General features: G+C 47.7%; 1 protein-coding gene and 1 long non-coding RNA gene across 3 annotated transcripts in view; one reads left to right on the plus strand and one right to left on the minus strand.

Annotated features, from left to right (window-relative positions):
- ESRRB (estrogen related receptor beta) overlaps positions 1-22,415 on the plus strand; it is a 159,614-nt gene that overhangs the window by 123,000 nt on the left and 14,199 nt on the right. For both annotated transcript variants that reach the window (XM_054028149.1, XM_054028150.1), the window contains 2 exons: positions 9,918-10,028; positions 10,971-11,132. In XM_054028149.1, the coding sequence (XP_053884124.1) occupies positions 9,918-10,028; positions 10,971-11,132 (273 nt within the window). The remainder of the gene's footprint in view (positions 1-9,917; positions 10,029-10,970; positions 11,133-22,415) is intronic.
- Positions 19,612-22,415, minus strand: part of LOC128837187 (uncharacterized) — a 64,981-nt gene continuing 62,177 nt past the window's right edge. Inside the window, exon 3 of the long non-coding RNA XR_008444916.1 lies at positions 19,612-19,719. This is a non-coding gene — a long non-coding RNA (uncharacterized LOC128837187). The remainder of the gene's footprint in view (positions 19,720-22,415) is intronic.

The raw sequence follows: 22,415 nt of genomic DNA on the forward strand, positions 1-22,415 counted from the left end.
GTGACTCCATGGCCACTGCAGGAACCTGTATGCTGTCTCACCTGGCAGGTATAGTATGAGGGAAACTTCCCCCTCAGGCAAAGGAGTGTTCAGCTGTTGCATAAAGCAGACAACAACTTTAGTCTCCCAGATTTTCCAGCATTTTACCCAAAAGAACTAGAGTAATAAAGGCAGGAATGGGAACTTCCATCCTAGGGCAAGAACTGTTGCTCTGTAAAGATTCTCCATACTTAGAATGTCTGGGAAGGGAAGTGTTCTTCTTGCAATGCTATTGGTGCAGGAAAGTATCAGGATTCTGAGGACTCCCCCAATGACTGTGCAACTTGTGTTTCTCTGTGAGATGGGATGTGGTGAGACTGACGAATGCAAAGAAGGTTCTTTTCATAGAGGAAAGAAGAGGCTGGGCCTTCAGGAGCAGAAGAGGGACTCTCATCAACAATAAGAGACTCCCACAAGACACTTTGACTTGGCAGAAATGGGATATGATTTATTTTCCTCTCTACAGATTCCATTCTCCCAAGAACTGGAACTTCCATGGTACAGAAATCCCAGGTATTGAGATTCCAGAATGAGCCTTTCCTTTGCTACCTTTTGCTGCTTGTCACACTCGTGCATTTCCAAAGGACATGACAGAAAATGTTAAAATTCAACAGTGCGTCCAAATTCTTTCTATTGCAGATCTCACAAGCTCTTGGACTCCTATCTGCCTAATCTAATCTCTTTCTTGTGCACTCATCACCAGAGTACCTGAGTACCACCATTGTGGGGCCAGGTAATGAAATAAAATAGGAATGGGAAGAAAACAATGACCACAGAATTGACCCAACTATCCTTTCTGTTAACTGTGTATCTTCCCAACACATTTCCAACTGCCATGGGAATGGTCTCAGTCCTAGGACCTTCCAACCTCATACCAACTCGATCTTTTTGCTCTCCAAGCCTCTGCATGTCAGTGTATTTGGGAAGTGGTCACTGTTCACTTCTAGTGATGAGAAGACCTGGGATTCCACAGATAGGGAAATCAAACTCATCTCTCACCCCAAACAACTGTCCCTTGCAACCTGACCACCTTTCTGTGAACCCAGTCTGTGAGCTGTGAAGTCCTGTAGACAATGGCACTTTACTCAGGTTTAGCCTCCATTTTGCTGTTCCCGCCCCAACCAACTGCATGGAATGGCAGGTGCCCCCCCAGTGTTTGTAACAGAAATGAACTCACTTCTCACCCGTGGCCAATCCACATCTCTCATGATGTGAATAGAATATGGTGGTCCTGTAACTAAAGAGGAGATGGCAGGCATCAATGATCTCAATCCACTTCCATTTAATAACCCTGGGTTCATCCTGCACAAAGCCCCAGAAAGCTGGATAAACAGTAGAGCTCGCTTTCAGCAGAGTAACCAAATCTGGGGTGTCTCTTTTCTGTTTAAGTTTCAGCATCTCAGTAGAGCAAAGTGTTTCCAGAAACCTCCCTCCTCCACCTCCTGCTCCCATCCTTGTTTTCAGACCACGTGTTTCCTAAATGATATTTGATTTCAGTGAAAGCTCAGCTGGAATCCATGCAGTATGCTTGGGCTGTCTCGGTGCTTCCTGGGAAGGATGAGGACTCCTCTGGGAATTCTGGGTAATTGGGTTAGTGGCCAGCTCATGTCAGGAAATTAAAAGGCAGTCCCGATCAGGTTGCTGCTGCATGGGATTTAATGGTTTTGTATTTATAGAGTATTCTGCCTCTAGCCCGTGCCAGAAATATCACTTTTCTAAGCATCCAAATGAAGAAAGAGACTGAAAAACAATTTTTCTTTCTCTAAAATACCCCTGTGCTTAAAAACAAACAAACTCCATGCCCTTTAAAGCAGGAGCCCTGGCCAGTAACACTTTGATGTCTGTGTCACCCACACCCTGACTACCTACCATTGAAGGAATTTAGATTTTATATACTGGAGCCACACCATTGGTCCATCTAGTCTGGTATGTCAGCTTCCTGCCATAACAGATCAGACTATTGGCCTAGCTAGTCCAATCTCCTGCCTCTTGGCATACTTGAACAGATTATTAGGTTACCTGGTCCGGTTTCCCCCACTCTGTGTGGATCATTGAGCTGTCTAGTTTGGTATCTAGTCTACTGCCATAGTGAACTGGACCACTGCACCAGCAAACCTGGTGTCCTGCTTCCATTAGTGGCATATAGCTCTTGTTTCAGAAAAAGAGCTTCATGTCTGCACCAGGCACTCCGCAAATGGCATTTATTTTAGGGGCCTTTGGAGAGCTTAATAGATCTGACTTCCATTTCCCCCCCCCCCCCTCCTCCATCTGCTCTTCCCACATCAGGATTCTATTCAGTACTTCCACAAAATGGACATTGGGAAAGGAGACATCTGACATGCTGGTGAAGGTCCCAGCTCTGCAGAGATGTCCAGACCCATATAGCTACATGCTGTTAGCCAACTAAAACCCTTTTATGCAAGCAAGACTGCGCTCCAAGCAGGGGTGGAATTATGCTAGATAGCTGCTCTTCTGAGCCAGTTAAAGGCACTTGGGTAAAATTTTCAAAAGTCCCTACTAGGTTCCATTTTCAAAGGTGACAGACACTCAGCAGCCTAAGGCCCAGATCCTTAAAGGTACTCCAGTGCCTAAGTCCGCCATTAGCTGCCACTGACATTTTCAAAGCTGCTGCCAAACCCGTCTGAGTCTCCAGGCACCTAAGTTTCCACCAGTCAACATTTGCCTAAATGCCAAATCCATCCCAGTGGCTAACGAGCTGCTTGGAGCCTTAGCTCAAGCCAAAGCCCCAGTGGCCCCATACCTAGATTCTCAAACTCAGGGGAATGCCTATCTTGCCAGCAGGGTCTGATCCCATGGGCATGTACAGAGCATGCCTAACACCTGTCACCTGCCAGCCACCACATCAGGAGGGCCAGAGGCAGGCCAGGGGCAGCTGGGGGTACAGGCAAATGTAGGGCGCACACCAGAAAGGTATTGAGTGTGAGCAAGCGAGAGAGAAAGCGAGAGATATTTTCAGCTGGCAGGGTATGGGGTACCTAAGCTGCTGACTTGGTGTAGGTACTTACCTTCAGGAGGGGGGCTTGCAGCTGAGGATCCCAAGAGGCAGGAGGCCTATCAGCTAGGCACACCAGCTCAGCCACTTAGGAGCCTAAACTTCTCTCTTTTCCCCACCTGCTCTCCTTGGCATTTTACTCCTGGCTAGCTTAGGCAGCCCCCCACTCAGGTGGCTGACTTCTGAAAAGCCCTTCCTTAGGCACCTAAATCTCCCCAGGACTTGTATGGGGAGCCTGGGCACCTAGCTCAGGGCTGAAAATTCCACCTAGAGGTTAGGCAGTGCAATGCTGAGTGGAGCAATCACTAAGTACTTTAAGGATCTGGGCCAAAGTCACTTTTGAAAATGGGACTTAGGCTCCGAAATCATTTGGACCCTGCTGAAAAAATTATCCTTGATCTTTAGTGTCATTCCTCCCAATATACCTGAGCTGTGTGCTATTACCTCCTCGCTTGAGGCATGCATTGCTTTCCTCCGTGGTGTTGCCCTGAGGCATGCATTATCTAGCAGAACCATACACTTTATGATTAGCGTTTATAGCACAGTAGCACACAGAGGTTCCAGCCATGATCAGGGCTCTGTTGTACTAGGTGCTATGAAAAACCTGGAAAGATTCCCTGACCCGATGTGCTTACAATCGAAGAATGCAGATGCCAAACAAAGGGTGGAGGGGAGAGGGTTGCAACCAAATACAGATTGTATAGACATGGATATATTCACACACACACACTCAATATATATATATATATATATATATATATATATATATATATATATATATATATATATACAGAGAGAGAGAGAGAGAGAGAGCATGCATAAAGGGCGGCGAGGAATAAGCCACAGAGATGTCTGGGTGAGAAGCTGACAACTATACAGCCGAAACTGGCATCAGTGTAAGGTGTAAGATGACACCGCAAGGTGCTTGGTTATACTTGATACTGCTTGCCCCAGGGCAATGATGTACAGCAGATTATGTGCTTATGTCATGTACTGCAAGCCTAGGAGGCGACACTGTCATGTGGTGTTGCTCCTAGGCATGTGATATCGATTGTACCTGTGCATCTTTTCATGTATTGCTGCCCTAAGCGGTGCAGCATTTGGCCTAAACGTGCACCACACAGAGTGCTATTATTGACATTTGAACAAAAACATGGAAAGAAGACTATTGTAGGGAACCAACTGCTCTTTCAGCATGATGGGACTGGGCCAAGCTCACCCTCCAAGACCCTTCACTGCCTGCAGTGTCCTGTCATAGTCAGTGCAGTCTAGTCACTCTGTATTACTTTACAAAGGAAACTTTCACTTACCAACCTGCCTCTAACTTGATTTTGGTGGCTGGTGACCAATAAATACAGGGAGCCAAAATGAACTCTGTTATGCTGGTGCAACCTCCCTGAGTCCAGGCAGCCTTTCCCCAGCACACCTGGGCGGCAGCAGAGAATTCCTCCCCAGCTGGCAGGTGACACAACTGACGTATTCAGAGGAACAGTGAAATACAACCCATCCTGCAGTGTGGCTGGTACCTGCCCTGATCTGGCCAATGCTATGGCTCTTGGAGCAGATACTTGGCTGGTACCCCTGCACCAGGCACATTCCAGCATGGCTCTTGCCAGTGAAGGCAGGATTTCACCCTACATTAGACTGATAGCATAACAAGAAATGGCAACAGCCTGTATGGAGAGAGGTACAGAGGGGAGATGACAGAAGCCAGGGGCAGAGGTAAACTGCTCAATGAGACAATCATTTAGAGCTCGGACTGTTTGTCGTATTTTTGTTTCATGGGTGGTTGGTGGGGAAGAGATGGTTTGATTATTTATTTATTTATTTGTTGCCACGTGATTGTGTGAGGAAGAGGGTGCAAACAGGGGCAGGAGAGGAAGTTTGTTGAATCGAAATATATGTCGAAAATTCCTTTGAGATCTCATTGCATATGCCACTCAGCTAATCAACAGATAAGGTCAGAGGCTGGTTTGTGGTCTGGGAGATGCAAACCTGCCAGGGAGGGGTGCAAAGATGGTCCTAGACCACCCCAGTCTTTGCTGATTTGCAACAGCCAGGTGTCCCTCCGCAGTCTGAAAGCTGCTCTAGGCTATGCTAGCTGCCTTTGGCCCCAAAGAGGCCATGCCAGCAGGGAATCATTGATGGGAAGGGCTGTACCAGCCATACACTAGGTAGATCCTCCAGGGACTGGGTAAGGCAGCTGTGCAAAGTTGCCCTAATACAGCTAAGAAGCTAGCCATAGTGTGTATCAATGTCTATAACTTTTTTCCATGGTGCCTTCTACACCTGGAGCCTTAGAATCATAGAGGACAGAGCTAGCAGAGCCTTGTTAGATCCCATCCCATCCACCTCCCCATGGGCCAATGAAGGGTTTTTCTTGGCAGCACATTTTTTTTACCGTTGTGTCAAGTCTAATTATAATATCCTTCTTTGCCATTTTCCTACTGTCAGCGCTCTGCACCTCGACACATCCCAGTCACTTTCCCCTGTGGTTAAAAGCAAAACACAGCAAATGGTAGAAGAAAAATCACAGCATTATGTCTTGGGAATAATGCTTCCCCGAGAGCTCTTCCCCTTCCCTTCAGCCTACCACTGCCAGACTACATTCCCTGCAGCTTCCATTGTCTGGGATCATTTGTTTCTGGCGATCTAATTTAGACTGCAAGCTGCTCGGGACAGGGACCTCTCCCTTATCTTCCTGCAGAGTGTAGCACACAGCTATGGCATTGTACGAATACCAGTGGTAGTGGTGCACTGGAGTAGAAGTTGTACCTGATTCCAGTTAGCCTGTGAAAGCAGGTTCTGGCCTCTGTGTCCAGGGAACAGCCATGCTGGTGGTGTGAACACTACAACATCACTCCCTGGCCTATGCATTCCTCTTAGTGCTCCATTTAATTATGTTCTTTTCAGTCTGGGTACCAATCATCCCATCAGAGCCACTTGGCAAAACTCTGCTGTGAGCCCTTCGGGCTGGGATAGATCCCTCTGTTACTATCTGTTCAGGAGCATGTGATAGGACTCTATAGAAAGTGATGTGAGGCTAGTAATTCGACGTGACAGCTGATATTGGGCCTAGGCTGCATTTCCCACTGGCCAGGGCTCAGCTTCACAGAGCTTTTAAGAGTATTTTTAGTCCTCAGAATATAAAAGAGAAACTAAACCTGATTTCCTGTGCTGCTGCCTCTGCACACTCGGCTATTTTTACTTCCGACAAACTAGGCGTGGGTCCAGCTTTTAAAAAAACGCTGGAATTATTTTACTTCCATTAAGAAAAAAAAAAACCCCAAAGCCTGATGTTATCAAGTCAGCGAGGGGACATCTGATCCCGAACTCGTCAGGCAGATGTCTCTCTGAGGGGGCACAGCAGAGAATTACAGGGAGCTTGAACAGATCAGCAGATTGGCTCTTACACTGCAGAGGCTTGGCACTGGCACAGACCCCTTCACATGAGCTCCTGGAACACGAGTGGCACCAACAGGACGGTTAGAAAACTGACAGCCCTAACCAGGGCAGAATGATGGGTTGAAAAGGACCAGGCAAACACACAAGTCCAGGTCCTCCATCTTCCTTCGTCCTGGGACCCCCTTTGAGATAGGGCAGGCAGGGGAACTAATAACATACACCTCAAATCAAAGAGAGCCAGACAAACATGGCAGACACTGGTCAGAAGGGAGTCTCGTATACGTGTCAGGGCTAACGCAGATGTTCCGCTCAGAGGTGACAGGACTGGAATGTGTCACTCCCTTTGTTACAGCACAAGTAGATCTGTGGGATTGTTTACATTTTCAGCACCGAAAGTGTCCATGTCAGAAGGAGCCCCTGCCCTAAAACTGGAATAGAAAAAGCTGGCTTTCCCATGCCTGATGTGGAGGGACTCCCTCTAGGTGTGAGGAAGGAATTCAGTCTCTGTCTGTGCCTCTCTGCTGAAGCTGCCAATGTGGGGGCCAGTGAGTGCCAGGTAGTCGTGGTGATTTTGTGATCTGTCCTGCTGGGAACTGGACTGTGGTGGCCCATGTGTGAAATGAGTTGGAAAGACATACAGTAGCTGGAGGGTAAGAAGTTTCCATTGCTCCCATCCTGGGATGGGTTGAAGGCAGCAAATCATGCATAGATGTGTCCACTAAAGGCTTGGCTACCTCCCACAAAGTATTTTCATACCATGTGTCACACCCTCCAATTCAACCTCAAAGGAGTTAAGCAGAGTATTTAACCATGTGATTTCGGATTGACATCCATCTGTATGTTTCCAGGCCCTGCACAGCCTAGTGTCCTGGCTCGTGTGTGCCTCTCATCTCATCTCTTTGCTCCCTTTACCTGCCTTGTTCTACTCACGCTCACAATTTGTCTTCTTCTCCCATTCTTATCTCATCTGCCTTCTCCCGTGCTGCTCTGGGCCTGGCACTGCCTCTCTAGCCGCACTCATCCTGCTTTGGACTTGATACCACCTCTCTGTGCTGCTCCGGGTCTGGCACTGCTTCTCTCACCCCACCCACCACACTTCCACATCTCTCTTGGAAACCCATTTTAACGCCCTTCTTCGTCCCACCCCGCTTCCTCGTAAGAGGCAATAACAAAATCAGACAACAAACCAACCAAACGGAAAAGTAACAAAACCCAGGGAAGTGAAAAGTGCAAGAGAAAAGTAAGTGTGCTTGTTATCAGCTGAGCTCCCTTTCTGTGTCTGTATGGGACTGTTTAGACTGTAAGCTCTTCGGGGCAGAGTACTTCTCTTGTTACTTACCTCTCAAGTATCTTGCACGCTATACCCAGGATCAATAATAAGACACGTAACAAATGGATTGAAATGCATTTAGTTGCTTGTCACACCTACAAATGGCTCGGATTAGCAATTGGAAAATGGATGAGATGTTTCTCATGTGGGTCAGTCCTTGCACTGTCTCTTTAAGGCTAATACTGCTGCTGCTGAGGCAGAACAATGGTTGTGACCTTATTTAAAGCATTTGCCTCAAGGAGTGTCACACTGGATGGGGAACAGGAGGAAAATACAGTCTCGTTCAAAATTAACAAGCCAAAGTCCTTGGAGGAACAGGTCTGTATCCACTCAGCCAGGGAAGGAGGGATGGAGAGTAAATCTCCTTGTCTCTCTCTCTTATCTCTTTTAATGCACTTAAGTCCTTTGTGTCCCTATAATCTGATTGAGGATCCCTAATACCTCTGCAACCTGTGCAGCCATTCCACCAGCCAAATGCTGAGGACGATGCGCCTGTCTGCATGTCTCCTTGGTAAAAGTAAAGTGACTCCCTCCCCGGGTTTTTTTTCCTTTTGCTTCATCAAAATGTGCAGAGAGTGCACTCTGGGGAATTGCAGATTGGTTCCCAGCTTCCTCTACTAAGCGGATAGGTGATTCCACCCTCTAATATCATATCTGCCCATCAGCATATAGAAGAAACAGGAGCTGCGAGCCTCTAGTGAGGGGGAATGAGAAGCTGTGGTTCATTCAGAAAGCCCTGCTTGGGCCAGGCAACTCAGTCATATTTGTGATGTTTGTCACTTTCACAGCCTTTTCCCCATTCTGCTGCTGACTCAACACTTCCCGGGGAGGCATATTTTCTCACTGACTGACTTCAGCCTAGCATGTGGTGGAGGCCTCATGGGGTTTCTGTCTTTTGAAATCCAAACACGTTTATCTCAATGGAGAAGTCACAGGATAGAAGCCAGTCTTGGGGTCTCCTGGCTAATACAGGACTCTGGGTTTGTACTCACACAGGTCTACCATTCTTCCTGGGTCTCCCTAGGCTCCAAATTCTGCTGCTTTCTTTTTCTCTTCTCTCCCTGGAACTTGATGGGATGTCAGAGGAGGAGCCGTCCAACCAGGCTCCCCGGTGCTGAGAAGGGAAATATGAAAGATGGGGTAAAATTTTCCAAGGTGCCCCTGTGATGTGGGAGCCAGGGCCCATTGACTTTCTGTGAGTTCAGTGGGTCTCTTCATTGGATCAGTGACCAGCTTAGATAGGGTGACCAGACAGCAAGTGTGAAAAATCCAACAAGAAAGGAATTTATTTAATAATTTGGACAACTATTCATGGTCTTATTTTTCCACTATTCACTCAAGTCTAATACTGATGTAGAAGTGCAGCTGAACTTCTACATAAGTATTAGACTTGAGTGTATTGATGCTTGATCCTGCTGTTGCTGTTTGTATAGGTATAGTGATTTCGGTGTTGTATTTGATGCTTTGTTTGCTGTTTAACTCATTGTACTTGAGGTGTTGTTGCTACAAATCTTCGCTGTCTCTCTAGTTCAGTTTTATCATTGCCTTACTGTGGTAGAGGTTGCAACGTCTTGTTTCTGTTTATATTTAGCTCTACTTTCATTATGGGTTGCCTTGCTCGACAGATCTTGGTTCTATTCATATTTCATAATCTATTTGTTATGGGCAGCTTTCCTCAAATATAGACAGTGAAAGGTCACAGAACATTTAACTTTTCATTTTTAAGAACAATCTAAAGGGTTTTTTTCATAAGCACAGGTTCAATTGACATTTCTGAGACTTCCTTTTTAAAAACATGATCATCCAGAGGGCACTGAAATCTGAAGCCCTCAATTTATCTGCCAAACAGACAATGATTCAAGAGTTGAGGTGGGCTGGGTTTTGTCTTCATTAATGTTTTCAGAAGAGGTAACTATCCCAGTGATGTCAGAGCAGGAAGCTGCCCAGCTGGCATTGTTGGGACAGCTGTGCTGGATTCAGTGGACAGGCCAGGTGGCCTGGTCAGGGAAGTTCTGCTGGGTAAGGACGAATATCCAGGCCTCCTCTCTTACAAAGCGGTAGCAGTGAAATTCCAGAATTCACTATGATACTGCTAGGGGACCATGAGTTTCTTTCCTCTCTTGCCCGCAGGGGTTCGTCTTGATCGAGTCCGCGGAGGACGCCAGAAGTACAAGAGAAGACTGGACTCTGAGAGCAGTACTTATCTGAGCTTACAGATCCCTCCTCCAGCCAAAAAGCCATGTATGTACAAGCTTCCTATTGTGTTCCTTAAGGCCAGCACACCTTCTTTTTCTATTGGTGCCATGGATGCACAAATAATGTTGTGTGGTGGTTGTCCCCTTCTGTTTCCATTACAAACCACCATTGTCAGATATTCATTTTTCCAATAAGTGTAGTGTGTGGGTGGAAGAGTGTCATCTGAGGCTGTGGCCCATTGATGATGGGATTCTATGGATCATCAGCCAGAGTTTTCTCGGAGAGAGAGACTAAGTGTATAACTTCAGTGATGTTCTGGTCTTCCCTGCACCCAAGATCCACTAAATCAGCCCCACACCCTGATCTCGCTCTACCATGTCACCAAGTTGTTTTCTGAACTTCTCAAAATTCCATCAGTTGTTTGTCCATCACATTTATCTTAGGCTTCTTTCACCCTGTCATATCCCTATGGGATCTACCTGGTATAACTGAGCCTGTCTTACAGTGGGCTCCTGCTTTTGTCAGACTTCTACAGGTGTTGGCTCAGTACTGAAGAATCACAGATTCTAGTTTCCAACCTCTACACTAGTGGTTGTCAAACTGGGGTACACATACCCATAGGGGTACGCAGGCTTTCATCGGGGGTACATGAGAAAACTCCTGTAATAGCGGACAACGCATTTTAGTTAGGAAGACTTGGCAATCTAATCATAGGTCTATTATTACCCTATCTCAGATGGGGGTACCTGGTAGACTATATTATTTGGAAAGGGATATGCAGCCGATGAAGTTTGAAAACTCTATACTAACTACAGGGCAGTCTCCCTCCCGCTGTGAGCAAAACACATTTCTGAGATCCCAAACTGCAGGTCGTATGGTACGAAAACTCCTATCAGTTGTTTATCCTGCTAAGTGTTGTCTGAAAGCTGCTACATACACACCATCTCCTGAAAGGTACAGTAGTAACTTCTCCTTTGACATTTGCAGTGACTAAGATCGTCTCCCACTTGCTGGTGGCAGAGCCAGAGAAGATTTATGCCATGCCTGACCCCACCATGCCGGAGAGTGACATCAAAGCACTGACAACCCTCTGTGACTTAGCAGACAGGGAACTGGTGGTGATCATTGGATGGGCAAAGCACATCCCAGGTAACAAAAGGGAAATTAGGGGAGGGGGCGTTAGTGTGAAAGACATGGGGAGGTGATGATTTACCTCTGTGAGCATCACTTTATCTTGGCACTCTGCTGGGTTGAATCTACTTCAAGAGAAAGCTGCTCATGGTGAAGCCCTCATTAGCATTGAGTTCCAATACAGTATATGATTAATTTGTGTAAATTAATTATCATATACACATAGTGTCCTGGGATTATGTGGTAGCCTTAGAGATACTATTGTACAGCAGTCAGTAGTGACTGTGACTGGGTGGTACAGCAATAACCTCTGGTGATTAGCCTTTGGGATTAGGTGGTACAGTGTTAGGCTTCGGTGATTTTGCATGACATGTTGCATTGGCTCAAGACAGTCTGAATCCATCTTGTAAATAACCATGGCAACTAGACATTGTATCCAATGGAAATGTAGGTTGTCATATTCCTCTATTGCCACTAGTGGGCAGGATCTGTGCTGTCGCACCACCACAGAATAGGGAGCTCACTGCCCATCTGAAGGGGAAGCTTTCCTAGCCATAAGGAGCAAAGCCACAGAGCAAGGCCCACTCGTGCAGGAGACTGATTAAGGCACCGCTTTGGAGCTCCTGTTTCCTGTGTTGATGGAGGCTGGGAACACTTTGACTGTGATGTGATCAACCTCAAAGGGGAAGCTGACTGGAGCATGCACAGGACTTCCATACTGTTTGTTCAGCACAGCAGCAGCCGTCCATGTAGAATATCAGCACTGTAGTAACAGGTCCAGGATTGAAGGAGTGGCCATCTCCCTCATTCAGATATTGGGGGCTCCCATGTGATTCCTGCTGTTGGATGAGTTGCATTCTGAGTCCACGGTTTGACCTTATGTCAAGCTCCATAACATAAAGTATCAAGGGGAGATGCCTAGGCATCTTGGACAGAAGTTCTGATTGCATAGCAAAAGTGCAGGAGCTAGTGGGGAGGGATTTCAGAAGGTGTCCCCAGGGCTCACTTTGCTGCATTGCAGAAGACTGCTTCAGATAGACATGCAGCATGAATAATCTGATACAACAGTCTCATCCCCTCTCCCTTCTTTCCCTCCAGCCCAGAGGAACTTTTTGTACTCAACTACTGGACCTAATCTGCCAAACCTTGCACACGTTACTCCAGCTTCAGCACAGGTTCACACTCTCCCATCCCGCTTCTTGATTAATCAGTTCCTTGCTTCAGCCATGCAGCATGTTTCCATGAAACATTTTTAACCCTGTCTGATCATTTGGGAGTACCTGCCACAGCTCAGTTGTCCTCGCCTGGCGGACGTTTGGCTCATGCAATGACTAATTTCTGCAGCTTGTCCTTGTTCTCTTTTTGGCTGCTGCTCCTCTTTGATCTGAGTGACTGTTTCCCTGTAAAATTTGTCACCATTGGATTCTAAGGTTGGAGGCTCCCCTTGAGAAGATTTCCTGGGTTGCTTGAAGTGAGGACTCTTGGGTACCTTGGCCTAGAGCCACAAAGGGATTTAGGCACCTAAAGTGCAGATTTAGATAACATTGTGATCCACAAAACCCCCACTCAGCTGTCACCCAACCCTATATGCGCCTAAACTCACTGGGCACCTACGTTTCCACAGGAAAAGTTCCATAGGCCCCTAAGTTTCTGCCTCTGGGCATGTGCATCAGACATGGGTCCAGATGCCCCTCTCATGCCTAAGCCCCAGCAAAATCCTCAAACCAGGGGAAGACAGGCCTGTCTTCCACCCAGAGCCCAATCTAGTAGGTTTACTCAGAGCATGACAAACACCACAAGGGGGCCTCCCTTACATCCAGTGGTTAGGGTACTCACTTAGGATGTGGGAGACCCCAGTTCAGTTCCCCCACTGTCCAATGAGAAGGGCTTTGAACAGGGGTTTCCCCACCTCTCAGGTGAATGCCCAAACCACTGGGCTACAGGATATTCTGATGTGGGTCTCTCTTGTCAAAGTTGTTCTACTTTCATTAAAAAAAAAAATAATTGGCCCTAGAGCAGGGATTTCAAACTCAAATCACCACGAGGGCCACATGAGAACTAGTACATTGGCCTGAGGGCCGCATCACTGACACCTTTTCATACAAAGATACAAAGGCCCTCCCCCTGCCCCCACTCCACCTCTTCCACAAAGCCCCGCCTCTTCCCAGCCCCGGCCCCATTCCAACCCCTTCCCCAAATCCCTGCCCCAGCTCCACCTCTTCTCTGCCTCTTCCCCTGAGCTGTTTGGCGGCAGGAAGCACTGGGAGGATAGGTGGAGGAGCGGGGATGCAGCGCGCTCGGGTGGGGGGAGGGGAGCTATGGCAGGCTGCAGGAAATAACTCGTGTTTGAGACCCCTGCCCTAGAGCGTGAGGAACACTCTCTAGTCCAATGGCTAGGGTACTTGCCTGAGAGATGGGCAACCCCTGTTCCAATTCCTTCTACCCATCAGGCAGAGAGGGGGGAATTAAACAGGGATCTCCCATGTCCCGGGTGAGTACCCAAACCACCGGGTTAAAGGTTGTAAGAAAGGCCACCACGGTCACCTCCTCCTCACAAGAAATGGCTGAGGCGCCTACACCACCTGACTCCAGGCAGCGGGTCCTGGCTGTGGATTGCAAGCAGAAATAGGTGCCTGCAGCCTGGACTCAGATGCCTATCTCCATGACGGGGGCGGGTGGTGGGGATTAGGACACACCCCTCTTGCTGGCATCACCCACTGACTACTTTACCTAGCTCTCTGCCTAGCATGCAGCAGGCTTTTATGGATCCCATTCTTAGGCACCTACCTCTCCCTATTCACACCTCTCCCCATTCATTGTATAGGAAGCCTAGGGGCCTAACTCAGGCTTTGTGGCTCTCATTGTTGTTCCAGTGATTTGCTAGGTGCCTACGAATTAGGTGTTTCACAGAGCCACACACCTGACTGTAGAGTTTGGAGAAATTGGTCTTTCTGCGGGCAGTATTTCTGAGCGGAGGTTAATGCCGGGGGTGCCCTTCTTAGAGGAGATCTGCAGTATCAGGGATTACACCACTCGCTAGCTGTAGAATCCACCTGGGGCTGATTCAGCACAAACAAGGCTATGTTGCTGATTGAGGAATCTCAGCCTGGATTGCTCCATTAACCCAGCAGCAGGGTTAACTCCATTAACAGAAAGGGCATTAACACAATGCAGCTACGGGTATGACTACACAGCCAAAAAAACCTACAAAAGTGAGTCTCAGAGCTCAGGTGAACTGATTCAGGCTCACACTACAGGGCTAAAAATAACAGTGTAGATGTTCCTGCTCAGGTGGGGCCCGGGCTCCACCCCCAGCACAAATGTCTACACTGCTATATTTAGCCCCGGAGTGCAAGCCCAAGTCAGTTGACCCAGCCCTGAGCGTCCTTGCCATGTTTTTTTTTTTTTGCTGGATAGACATACCCAAACACAGTTACTCACAGGCTACTCTCACTGTGGCTATTAGTTCCCAAACACCTAGGTGTTGCAGCCTGGGGATGCCCTACCATAGCTCAGGGATCACTTGCTTACACCTGTAATGAACAGCTGCTCCCCCCTGAATTTCATTTTGGAACCAATGCACTTCCCATCTTGGTGCTGCTGCTGTTCTCCTAGAATGGGGATGTAAGCACAAAGTGACTGCTACTCTGTAAAAGGGGCTCTTTTTTCTTCCAGAAGGACAGGGTCCTCCTGCAACCACCTCTATTTTCTCTCTATTTCCCTTTCCTGCGAAAAAACCCCAGTGTGGCAACCCAATCAACACAGCTCCTGGGTCAGTCAGAGGGGTCAGTCCAGCTCAATGGTAATAAACTAATCATATTGCTTTTAGAGCAAAGTGCTCTGGGTGCTTTACACGAGAGATTTTAATACATGTAAAATAGGATACAACCTTTTTATTTTATTTTAACGCAGGGAAGGGGACTGACTCAAATGGGCATGTCAATGCGGTCTGTTCCTTTGAGTCTGCACGTCCCGAACCCCAGACACCAAGGAGCTCACACACCAGGGCGATCACACGCTCAGGTTCCCACACAACTGAGCTCGTAGACATGTGAGGCTTGATTCCCAAGGGGCACTTAGGGCTGAGCATTTGCAGTGCCTAACCATTAGGCACCCTGCCACCCAGTAGAATTCACAGCCCCAAGTGAGGCACCCAGGCCTGTGGAGAGTTCAGAGCTAAAAAGGGGATTCACAGAAGCCAGTATGCTGAGGGGGGAGCTGCCTAAGCTAGCCCCTCAGAGGGAGTTAGCTCAAGTCAAGGCTGACCAGAGATGCCTTCCGCCACTTGGGATTCTCTTGTTGAAGCTGTCCCACTTTGTATAAAATACTTAAATCGCCCTTGGCCAAGGGGAAGAGGCCCCTACAGGTATTTTTCCTGCAACAGCCCAGCAGATTCCTTCTTACAAACAGCTTGTTTATGATGTTAAACTTATCTCCCATTGGCAAATCCAGGCAACAGCATTCTGGCACGTGGCTCACACATTAGGAGCGCATTATACCAGAGGGTCCTGAAGGAATATTTTTCATAACATCATTCAGTAGTTTTGAATTGTCCACAAGATTGTCTTAGTGGGGCACTGTGGTTCCTTCGAAATAATAGAGTTCCCATCAAGTACAGGGATATACATTGGCAGGTATTTCACCAGAAACTGTATGTCAGAGGTAACTCACAGGGGAAGCACATAATAGATAAAGGCTTCTCCTGGGACAGAGGAAACTGTGGGTTCCCATGCAGTGCAGACGTTCCTGCTTGGGCTGGAGCCCAGGCTCTGAGACCCGGCCCCCCACGCTCCAGCCTGAGTGGGAACACCTACACTGCTACTTTTAGCCTCATAGTGCAAGCCCCATGAGACTTGCTGCCCCAGGGCTTTTTCTGCAGTTCAGATACACCCCATGGCACACCTCCTACTATTCTGCTCCTTTAATGGCCACACTTGGGATCTTTTGGCCTGAAACAGAGAGTTCCACTGTTGCATGGCCAGACTTATGGCCAATTGGCTTTTGAACCTTTTCAAACACCAGCGGATTTGGTATCTACCTCGATAAGGAAGGACAGCCATTTGCTGTGTATTTTCTTTGAGCCTCTGGCCGTTGTTACTGCAGTAATTTTATACTATCTCTGGCAGAGCTGCAGTTCAGCCTGCTTTCAGGCACAGAATGACTTACCTGAAACTCCACTTCACACTATGTTTGCAGTCGTTCAGTTGCTCGCAATGGCTAAGAAAAAAATACAGATGAGTTTGGCAAAACGGCAATCTGATGATGGCCTATGACATCAAATTGACCTCTTAGTTCTCAGACCAAAAAGTCTGGGATGGGGAGGGGTTGGTGGTTTTCTTTTCATAGCTGTGATCTGTCCCAGTTGTGACTGTGCTTTTTGTTTTGGAGTTTATTCCATAGAGGGTTAGAGTCTGAGACTGACTCCGTGGGTGGGCACTCATGTGGGAGAGTTCAAATCCCTGCTCCAGTGACTACTTAGGTTGTCATTGCCCCCAGGACTTGGGCAGCTGGGGGCATGCGCAAGACCCGGGCAGAAATGTAGATGCCATGGGGACCTTATCAGTGGAAACTTAGGTGCCTACAGTGTTAAGGAGCTGCTGGGAATAGGGATTTTTGAGGCTCTAAATGTTGGACTTAAAGGCTATGTCTACACTATGCAGCTTTTAGCGACATGGCTGCCGACAAAAAACTTCCACCCCAACGAGCAGCGTTAGTGTTGTCGGCAGGAGAGTGCTCCTGCTAACAAAGCGCTGTTCACACCGGTGCTTGTCATTGACAAAACTTTTGTCTTTTAGGGAGGTGTTAAAAAACACACATCTCTGAACAACAGAAGTTTTTTCTTTCACTTGCCAGTGTATCCAAAGCCTTTGGCACCTAAAGTGGCAGTTAGGCGCCTAAGCCCCCATTTTCAGAGTAGCAGCCGGGTTAGTCTGTATCTGCAAAAAGAACAGGAGTCCTTGTGACACCTTAGAGACTAACACATTTATTTGAGCATAAGCTTTCGTGGACTACAGCCCACTTCTTTGGATGCATTTTTGCAGATACAGACTATTTTGAGCTTATGCTCAAAATAAATGTGTTAGTCTCTAAGGTGCCACAAGTACTCCTGTTCTTTAAGCCCCGCTTGTGAATCTAGCCCCTGGATCTCAGACACTAAGAACAAGGCGAAAGGACTAAAGATCACATCTGTCAGTCTTGTGTTAAATTAGAATGCTGTTTTTCAGCCCAAGGCAGAGGAATGGGACCAGCACTTCAGATACCAGGTCCCAGAGCAAACTCTTATTCTTTAATGTCAGCAAAATGAAACAGATTAAGCCTAAAATCACTCTCCTGCAATCAGGAACATGAGAACATGATTTAAAAGTGTTCAGCAAACATTATTAGCTCAATGTCCTCCCCAGCCAGCTTGGAGTCCTTCCCCTTTGGATGAGACTCTCCTTCTCCTCCTCCTACCCAGTCCCTCTGTTAATCACCTTTGTATTTCATCTACCTTTTACACATGCTTTTCTGCGGGAAGAGGAGACTTCTCTTGAGGGACAACAACAGAGGCTGTCCCAAGGTAGCCATTGTGCTCTTCTCACTAGGAAGCTGATAGCACCAGCACAGAATGAAATATGGCAAGTGGAATGACAGCAGCTGTGTCTGGAGTGGCCTCAGATCCTATAATTACAGCTCCCTTTATTACCTCTGCTAATGGCCCTCCAGGATGACAGAAATGATAATAAATTAACAGATTATGAACTCCACTTGCCACAAATTATGTGTGTGGGTTTAAAAAAAAAATTCTGGGAGCTCACCCTGCCAAATCACTGAAATAAAAAAACCAAATGTCACTACATCAGCTAGGGCAAATCAAGTAACTTTCCACAGGGGATGTGGCAACCTGCAGCTGGAAGTTAGAGCAGGCCTGAATAGTGCTCTAATCTGCACCAGGGATTGAAACAGCCTCTAGCTGGCTGCACGCTGGTGGGGAGTACAAAGGTGACATAAAACAGTGTCTTTGCCCTGTGTTGAGCAAAGCTCAGCCAGACCTGAGGATCTAACCCTGTATCTCTATTTTTGCATTCAGTGGGGTTTTGTCTATGCACCGTTTCTTATCATACCTGCCTCCCTAGTCTTGTTTCTTCATTGGAATAGGAGGCAACTGGTGAATTTGCTGTGCATATAGATTAGGTCTTTATGGCCAATAACTCTCCCAATTTTAGTCCAACTGGCAGAGATTCTGGAGAATGGACAAGAACAGGGGAAATGGCTGAAGCTCGGTGTGGAGTCCCTGCCAATGCCAACTGACCCGTAACCTCACACTGTTACTAACTAGCTCCAGTAGAACAGGAAGCTTCCTTCTTCCTGGGGATAGACTCACTCACTGCTTCTAGTTCTCACCACAGATCTCTACCTAAACTCCTTGGGCCAGGTTCTGATCTCAGTGACACCAGCATAAATCCAGAGTTCACTTCGCCTGGGGTCCATGGAGTTACTTCGTTTATACCAGTGTGAGATCAGAATCTGGCTCTTTAAATCACAGATCTCTGGTGGTGACTGATCTTTGAAAGGGGTTATAGAGACAGGCACAGGTGCCATAGGTCAGTGGTTCTCAACCAGGGGTACATGTACCCTGGGGCTACACAGAGGTCTTCTAGCAGGTACGTCAACTCATCTAGATATTTGCCTAGTTTAGAACAGGCTACATGAAAAGCACTAGCAAAATCAATACAAACTAAAATTTCATACTGACAATGACTTGTTTATACTGCTCTGTATACTATATCAGAGTTTTTCAACCTGGGGGTCACAATTTATTTGATAAGTATATGGTAAAAATGAGAAAGTTGGCAGTTTTTCAGTAATAGTGTGCTGTGACCCGTTTTTTTGTGTGTCTGACTTTGCGAGGTGAAACTTGGGGTACACAAGACAAATCAGCCTCCTAAAAGGGGTACAGTAGCCTGGAAGGGTTGAGAACTACTTGCATAGGTCCATCTAATATACACAATTCATTTCCATCCAGCATACTTTCTAGCAGTTTTCCAAACCTTTCCACAAGTGATTGCCATTTATACAGGCCATAAAGGAGGCACTGTATGTAACAATACAATAGCAGTATAGGGAGCAGGCCACATTCTGCTCTTACATGGGTGCCTACTGCAGTTAATGGAGAGCATGCCTGCGTGAGAGAGGGATTTGGACCAGCAGCTGCAGGTGGGATGGGAGTTAGGGTGCAGAGGTGACACTTTCCTCCAGGGGGCAGGAATTAACTGGTTCATTAGGAATCAGAACCCAGCAGGAGGTGGGGTTCCAAGGTGTGTTTTGAAGAGAAAGTTTAGGACACAGGTCTGTGCAGGAGCAAAGAGGGCTGTTCCAGATGATGCTAGCACAGTGGGGAAAGGATGTACTGTGTACTGGGCCTGGGGACAAGTAGGTCAAGCTGGGGAGCTACTGGATGACATCATGGGAAGACTGGTGATTAATAAGGTGTACTTACAGAGGTGGATGGGTCTGAGCATTGCTCTGTGAGGCCAGAGGAATCCAAGCAATGCACAAGATCCATAGAGAGCAAGATGGACTTTGTACACACACCTGCAAGGCCACATACTGTGCACACCGGCAGCTGCAAAGAAAGGAGATAACTTGGAAGAACTGATTGACACTATCCAAAAAGAAAAGCAGGAGGAAATCCTGTGTGTCTGGGCCCCATTACCATATGGCTGAGCACCTCAAAATCTTCACCATATTTATTGTGACAACACCTCTTTTGGGAAGAGAAGTGCTATTATCCCCATTTTACAGATTGGGAACTGAGGCAGATGAAGACTAAGCACCTGACCCAAGACAGCTATGGGAGCTGAAGCTAGGGTCCTCAAGGCTAGAACCTGAAGCACTGGACCAGCCTTCCTTTCTGTAGTTGAATGAACGGCTAATGCCAAAGTGGTTGGATAGAGGGTAGGGAATGGGGAGTGCAGATAGGAGAGAGAGAGAGAGGCTATAAACTTTGGGAACCGAAGCTATAATAACTGCTCTGCAAAGCAGACATCCTCTCTCCCAGAGGGGATAGCATCAGCTCCACATGCAGCAGAGGGCAGTGTCAGCAAGGCATCAGAAATCCAGAGGCCAGGAGTCTGATGCACACTTCTCATCAGACCATTCTCCCATTTACTCAGAATGCTGCCTTTAGGGGCTGGGGTAAAAGGGGACTGTATACTAGCTGCCAGAGGAGAGGCTGAGGACAAAGGAAGAGGCAGGTCTCAGAGAAACAGATTTTTTTTAAAGAAGGAACCCACATGTTACTGTTCTCTTGGCTGTGACAGCCTGCAGTAGGGAGCCCAAAACTTTGCTGATGTGAACACCTAAACCTCCAAGACCTCCATGCACTCCTGGCCAACCTTAGCTAACTTAAGAACACAGCAGGTCCTTCCTATACAAACATATTCAGGGCCTGGAACAGGCCTGGATTGTTATCTGGAGAGACGCCTGCGACAATGGGGATTGTGCGCGAGCATCCCTCACACAGCGATGATAGACCAGACGCTGTTGGGCAGATAGCACTCAGCTAGGGATTCAGTCTAACTCATTTCACTCTCTATTCCAGCTCGTTTCCCTGGTGGTCTTTAGCTGTTCCCTTATTCCCTCTGGCACTCCTCCCCAATGGATTATTGATTCCTTCCTCCCACCCACTGCTACCCCCAGACCTCACACACACAACACGTGACAGCTGATTGGTATCTGTTAATTAATGTGGCCTGGGGCCTCTTTTCTATTCAGGGGCCTGATAAGGGAAATTGGATGTCCAAGGGCTGCCATGCCATTATCACCCTTTGCTTCCCCTGGCAACACAACACAAAACATGGCGTAGTGATAAATAAATAAGACTAACCCATCCCTCTGCCCTCACTTCCTTGGGCTGAGATAGCACAGATAGAAAAATAGAACCTACAGTCGGTCAATACAGCAATCACCAGCTCTTTTGTTAATTGCTGACTTGATAACAAGAGAAATCAAATGATCATTGCAGTGGCTGGTTACCTGGGCCCAGACACAGCGACGTGAGCGGTGAAGACTGTGGGAATAAAGGGCATCTCGCTGCGCACAGTTCGCAGCCTGTCGGGCTGGGAAGTCTCGGAGGCAGAGGCTAATGAGCTCAGACAGGGCTGCAGGAGGAGAGTGATCCAGGGGCAGAGGACGCTGAGTTAGGAGAGAAAACTAGAGGGGGGAAAAAAAGCCAGTGTTGGAGAGAAAGGCGGGAGCCTGAAGGTGAGGGAGGGGAGAGAATGCTGCACCAAGTTGCTGCTGCTTAGAAATACTCAGGCCTTCCCATTTCAACTCAGTGCTGTGAAACTCTATTGCCAGGACAGGCTGCCCCAGTGCTGCTAAACAGAGACAGACACCCGCTCAGGTCTCTGACAAGGTGGGCAGGGACTGTGTTTAGGATTTGCTGACAAATGGACACAGGGCAGCTGTGTCCATTCGGGATCCAATGTCAAGCTGCTACAGAGCCTGAGGTCATCTCTGTCGTCTCTCTCCTTTTTCTTAGGCTCCAGCAGAGTTTTTCCTCATTGCTTTTCTGATGAGAAGCTTCTTATGAGGTCTGATCATTTCAGGAGAAATCTTTCTCACACTCCCTTGTATGTCAGACACTGGAGCAGAGTGCACCTCTCCTCTCACTCTCCTCTAGGTTGCATTACAGAAAATACAGCAGGAGGAACAGGGGAACAAAGTACCTGCCAGGCAGAACTGCAGGAGGAACAGGGTCAGGGTACATCCCACCATAGTGTGGCCTGAGGACTGGGCTGTATTCAGGACAGTGCCTCAAGGGAAAATGGGGAACCCAAAGGATGGATTCCAGGCAGGGCTGCAGGTGGACTGGGAAGTGGAGAGATGGGTAAATTCCAGAGGTGCCAGCCACTACATGATGAGGGCCATGTAAGTACTTAGACAGGGCATGTCTACACGGCCCACGGCAGCAAGCTTCCCAGCCCAGGTCAAAAGACTTGGGCTCCCAATCACACACTAAAAATAGCTGTGTAGACATAGCAGCCCAGGCTTTGAAGCCTGGGGGGAAGGAGGCGGCATTAGAGCTCAAGCCCAGGCCACAACTTCAGAGCACTGTCTCCACAGCAGTTTTTGAGTGCTAGTGTAATCCCCACAAACTCAAGTATATTGACCTGGGCTGGGAGGCTCGCCACAGGCTTTGGAGAGATGCTCAGTGACCCCATGTAATGTGCAGGGGATTGGGAAGATGGAGTGATTCCCAGAAAAACTGGGGAGCTGCTGGGGATACAGCCTTTGGAGCCCATCCCAGTTTGACCC

The sequence above is a fragment of the Malaclemys terrapin genome, chromosome 4, assembly GCF_027887155.1.
Source record: "Malaclemys terrapin pileata isolate rMalTer1 chromosome 4, rMalTer1.hap1, whole genome shotgun sequence".
Lineage (NCBI taxonomy): Eukaryota > Metazoa > Chordata > Testudines > Emydidae > Malaclemys > Malaclemys terrapin.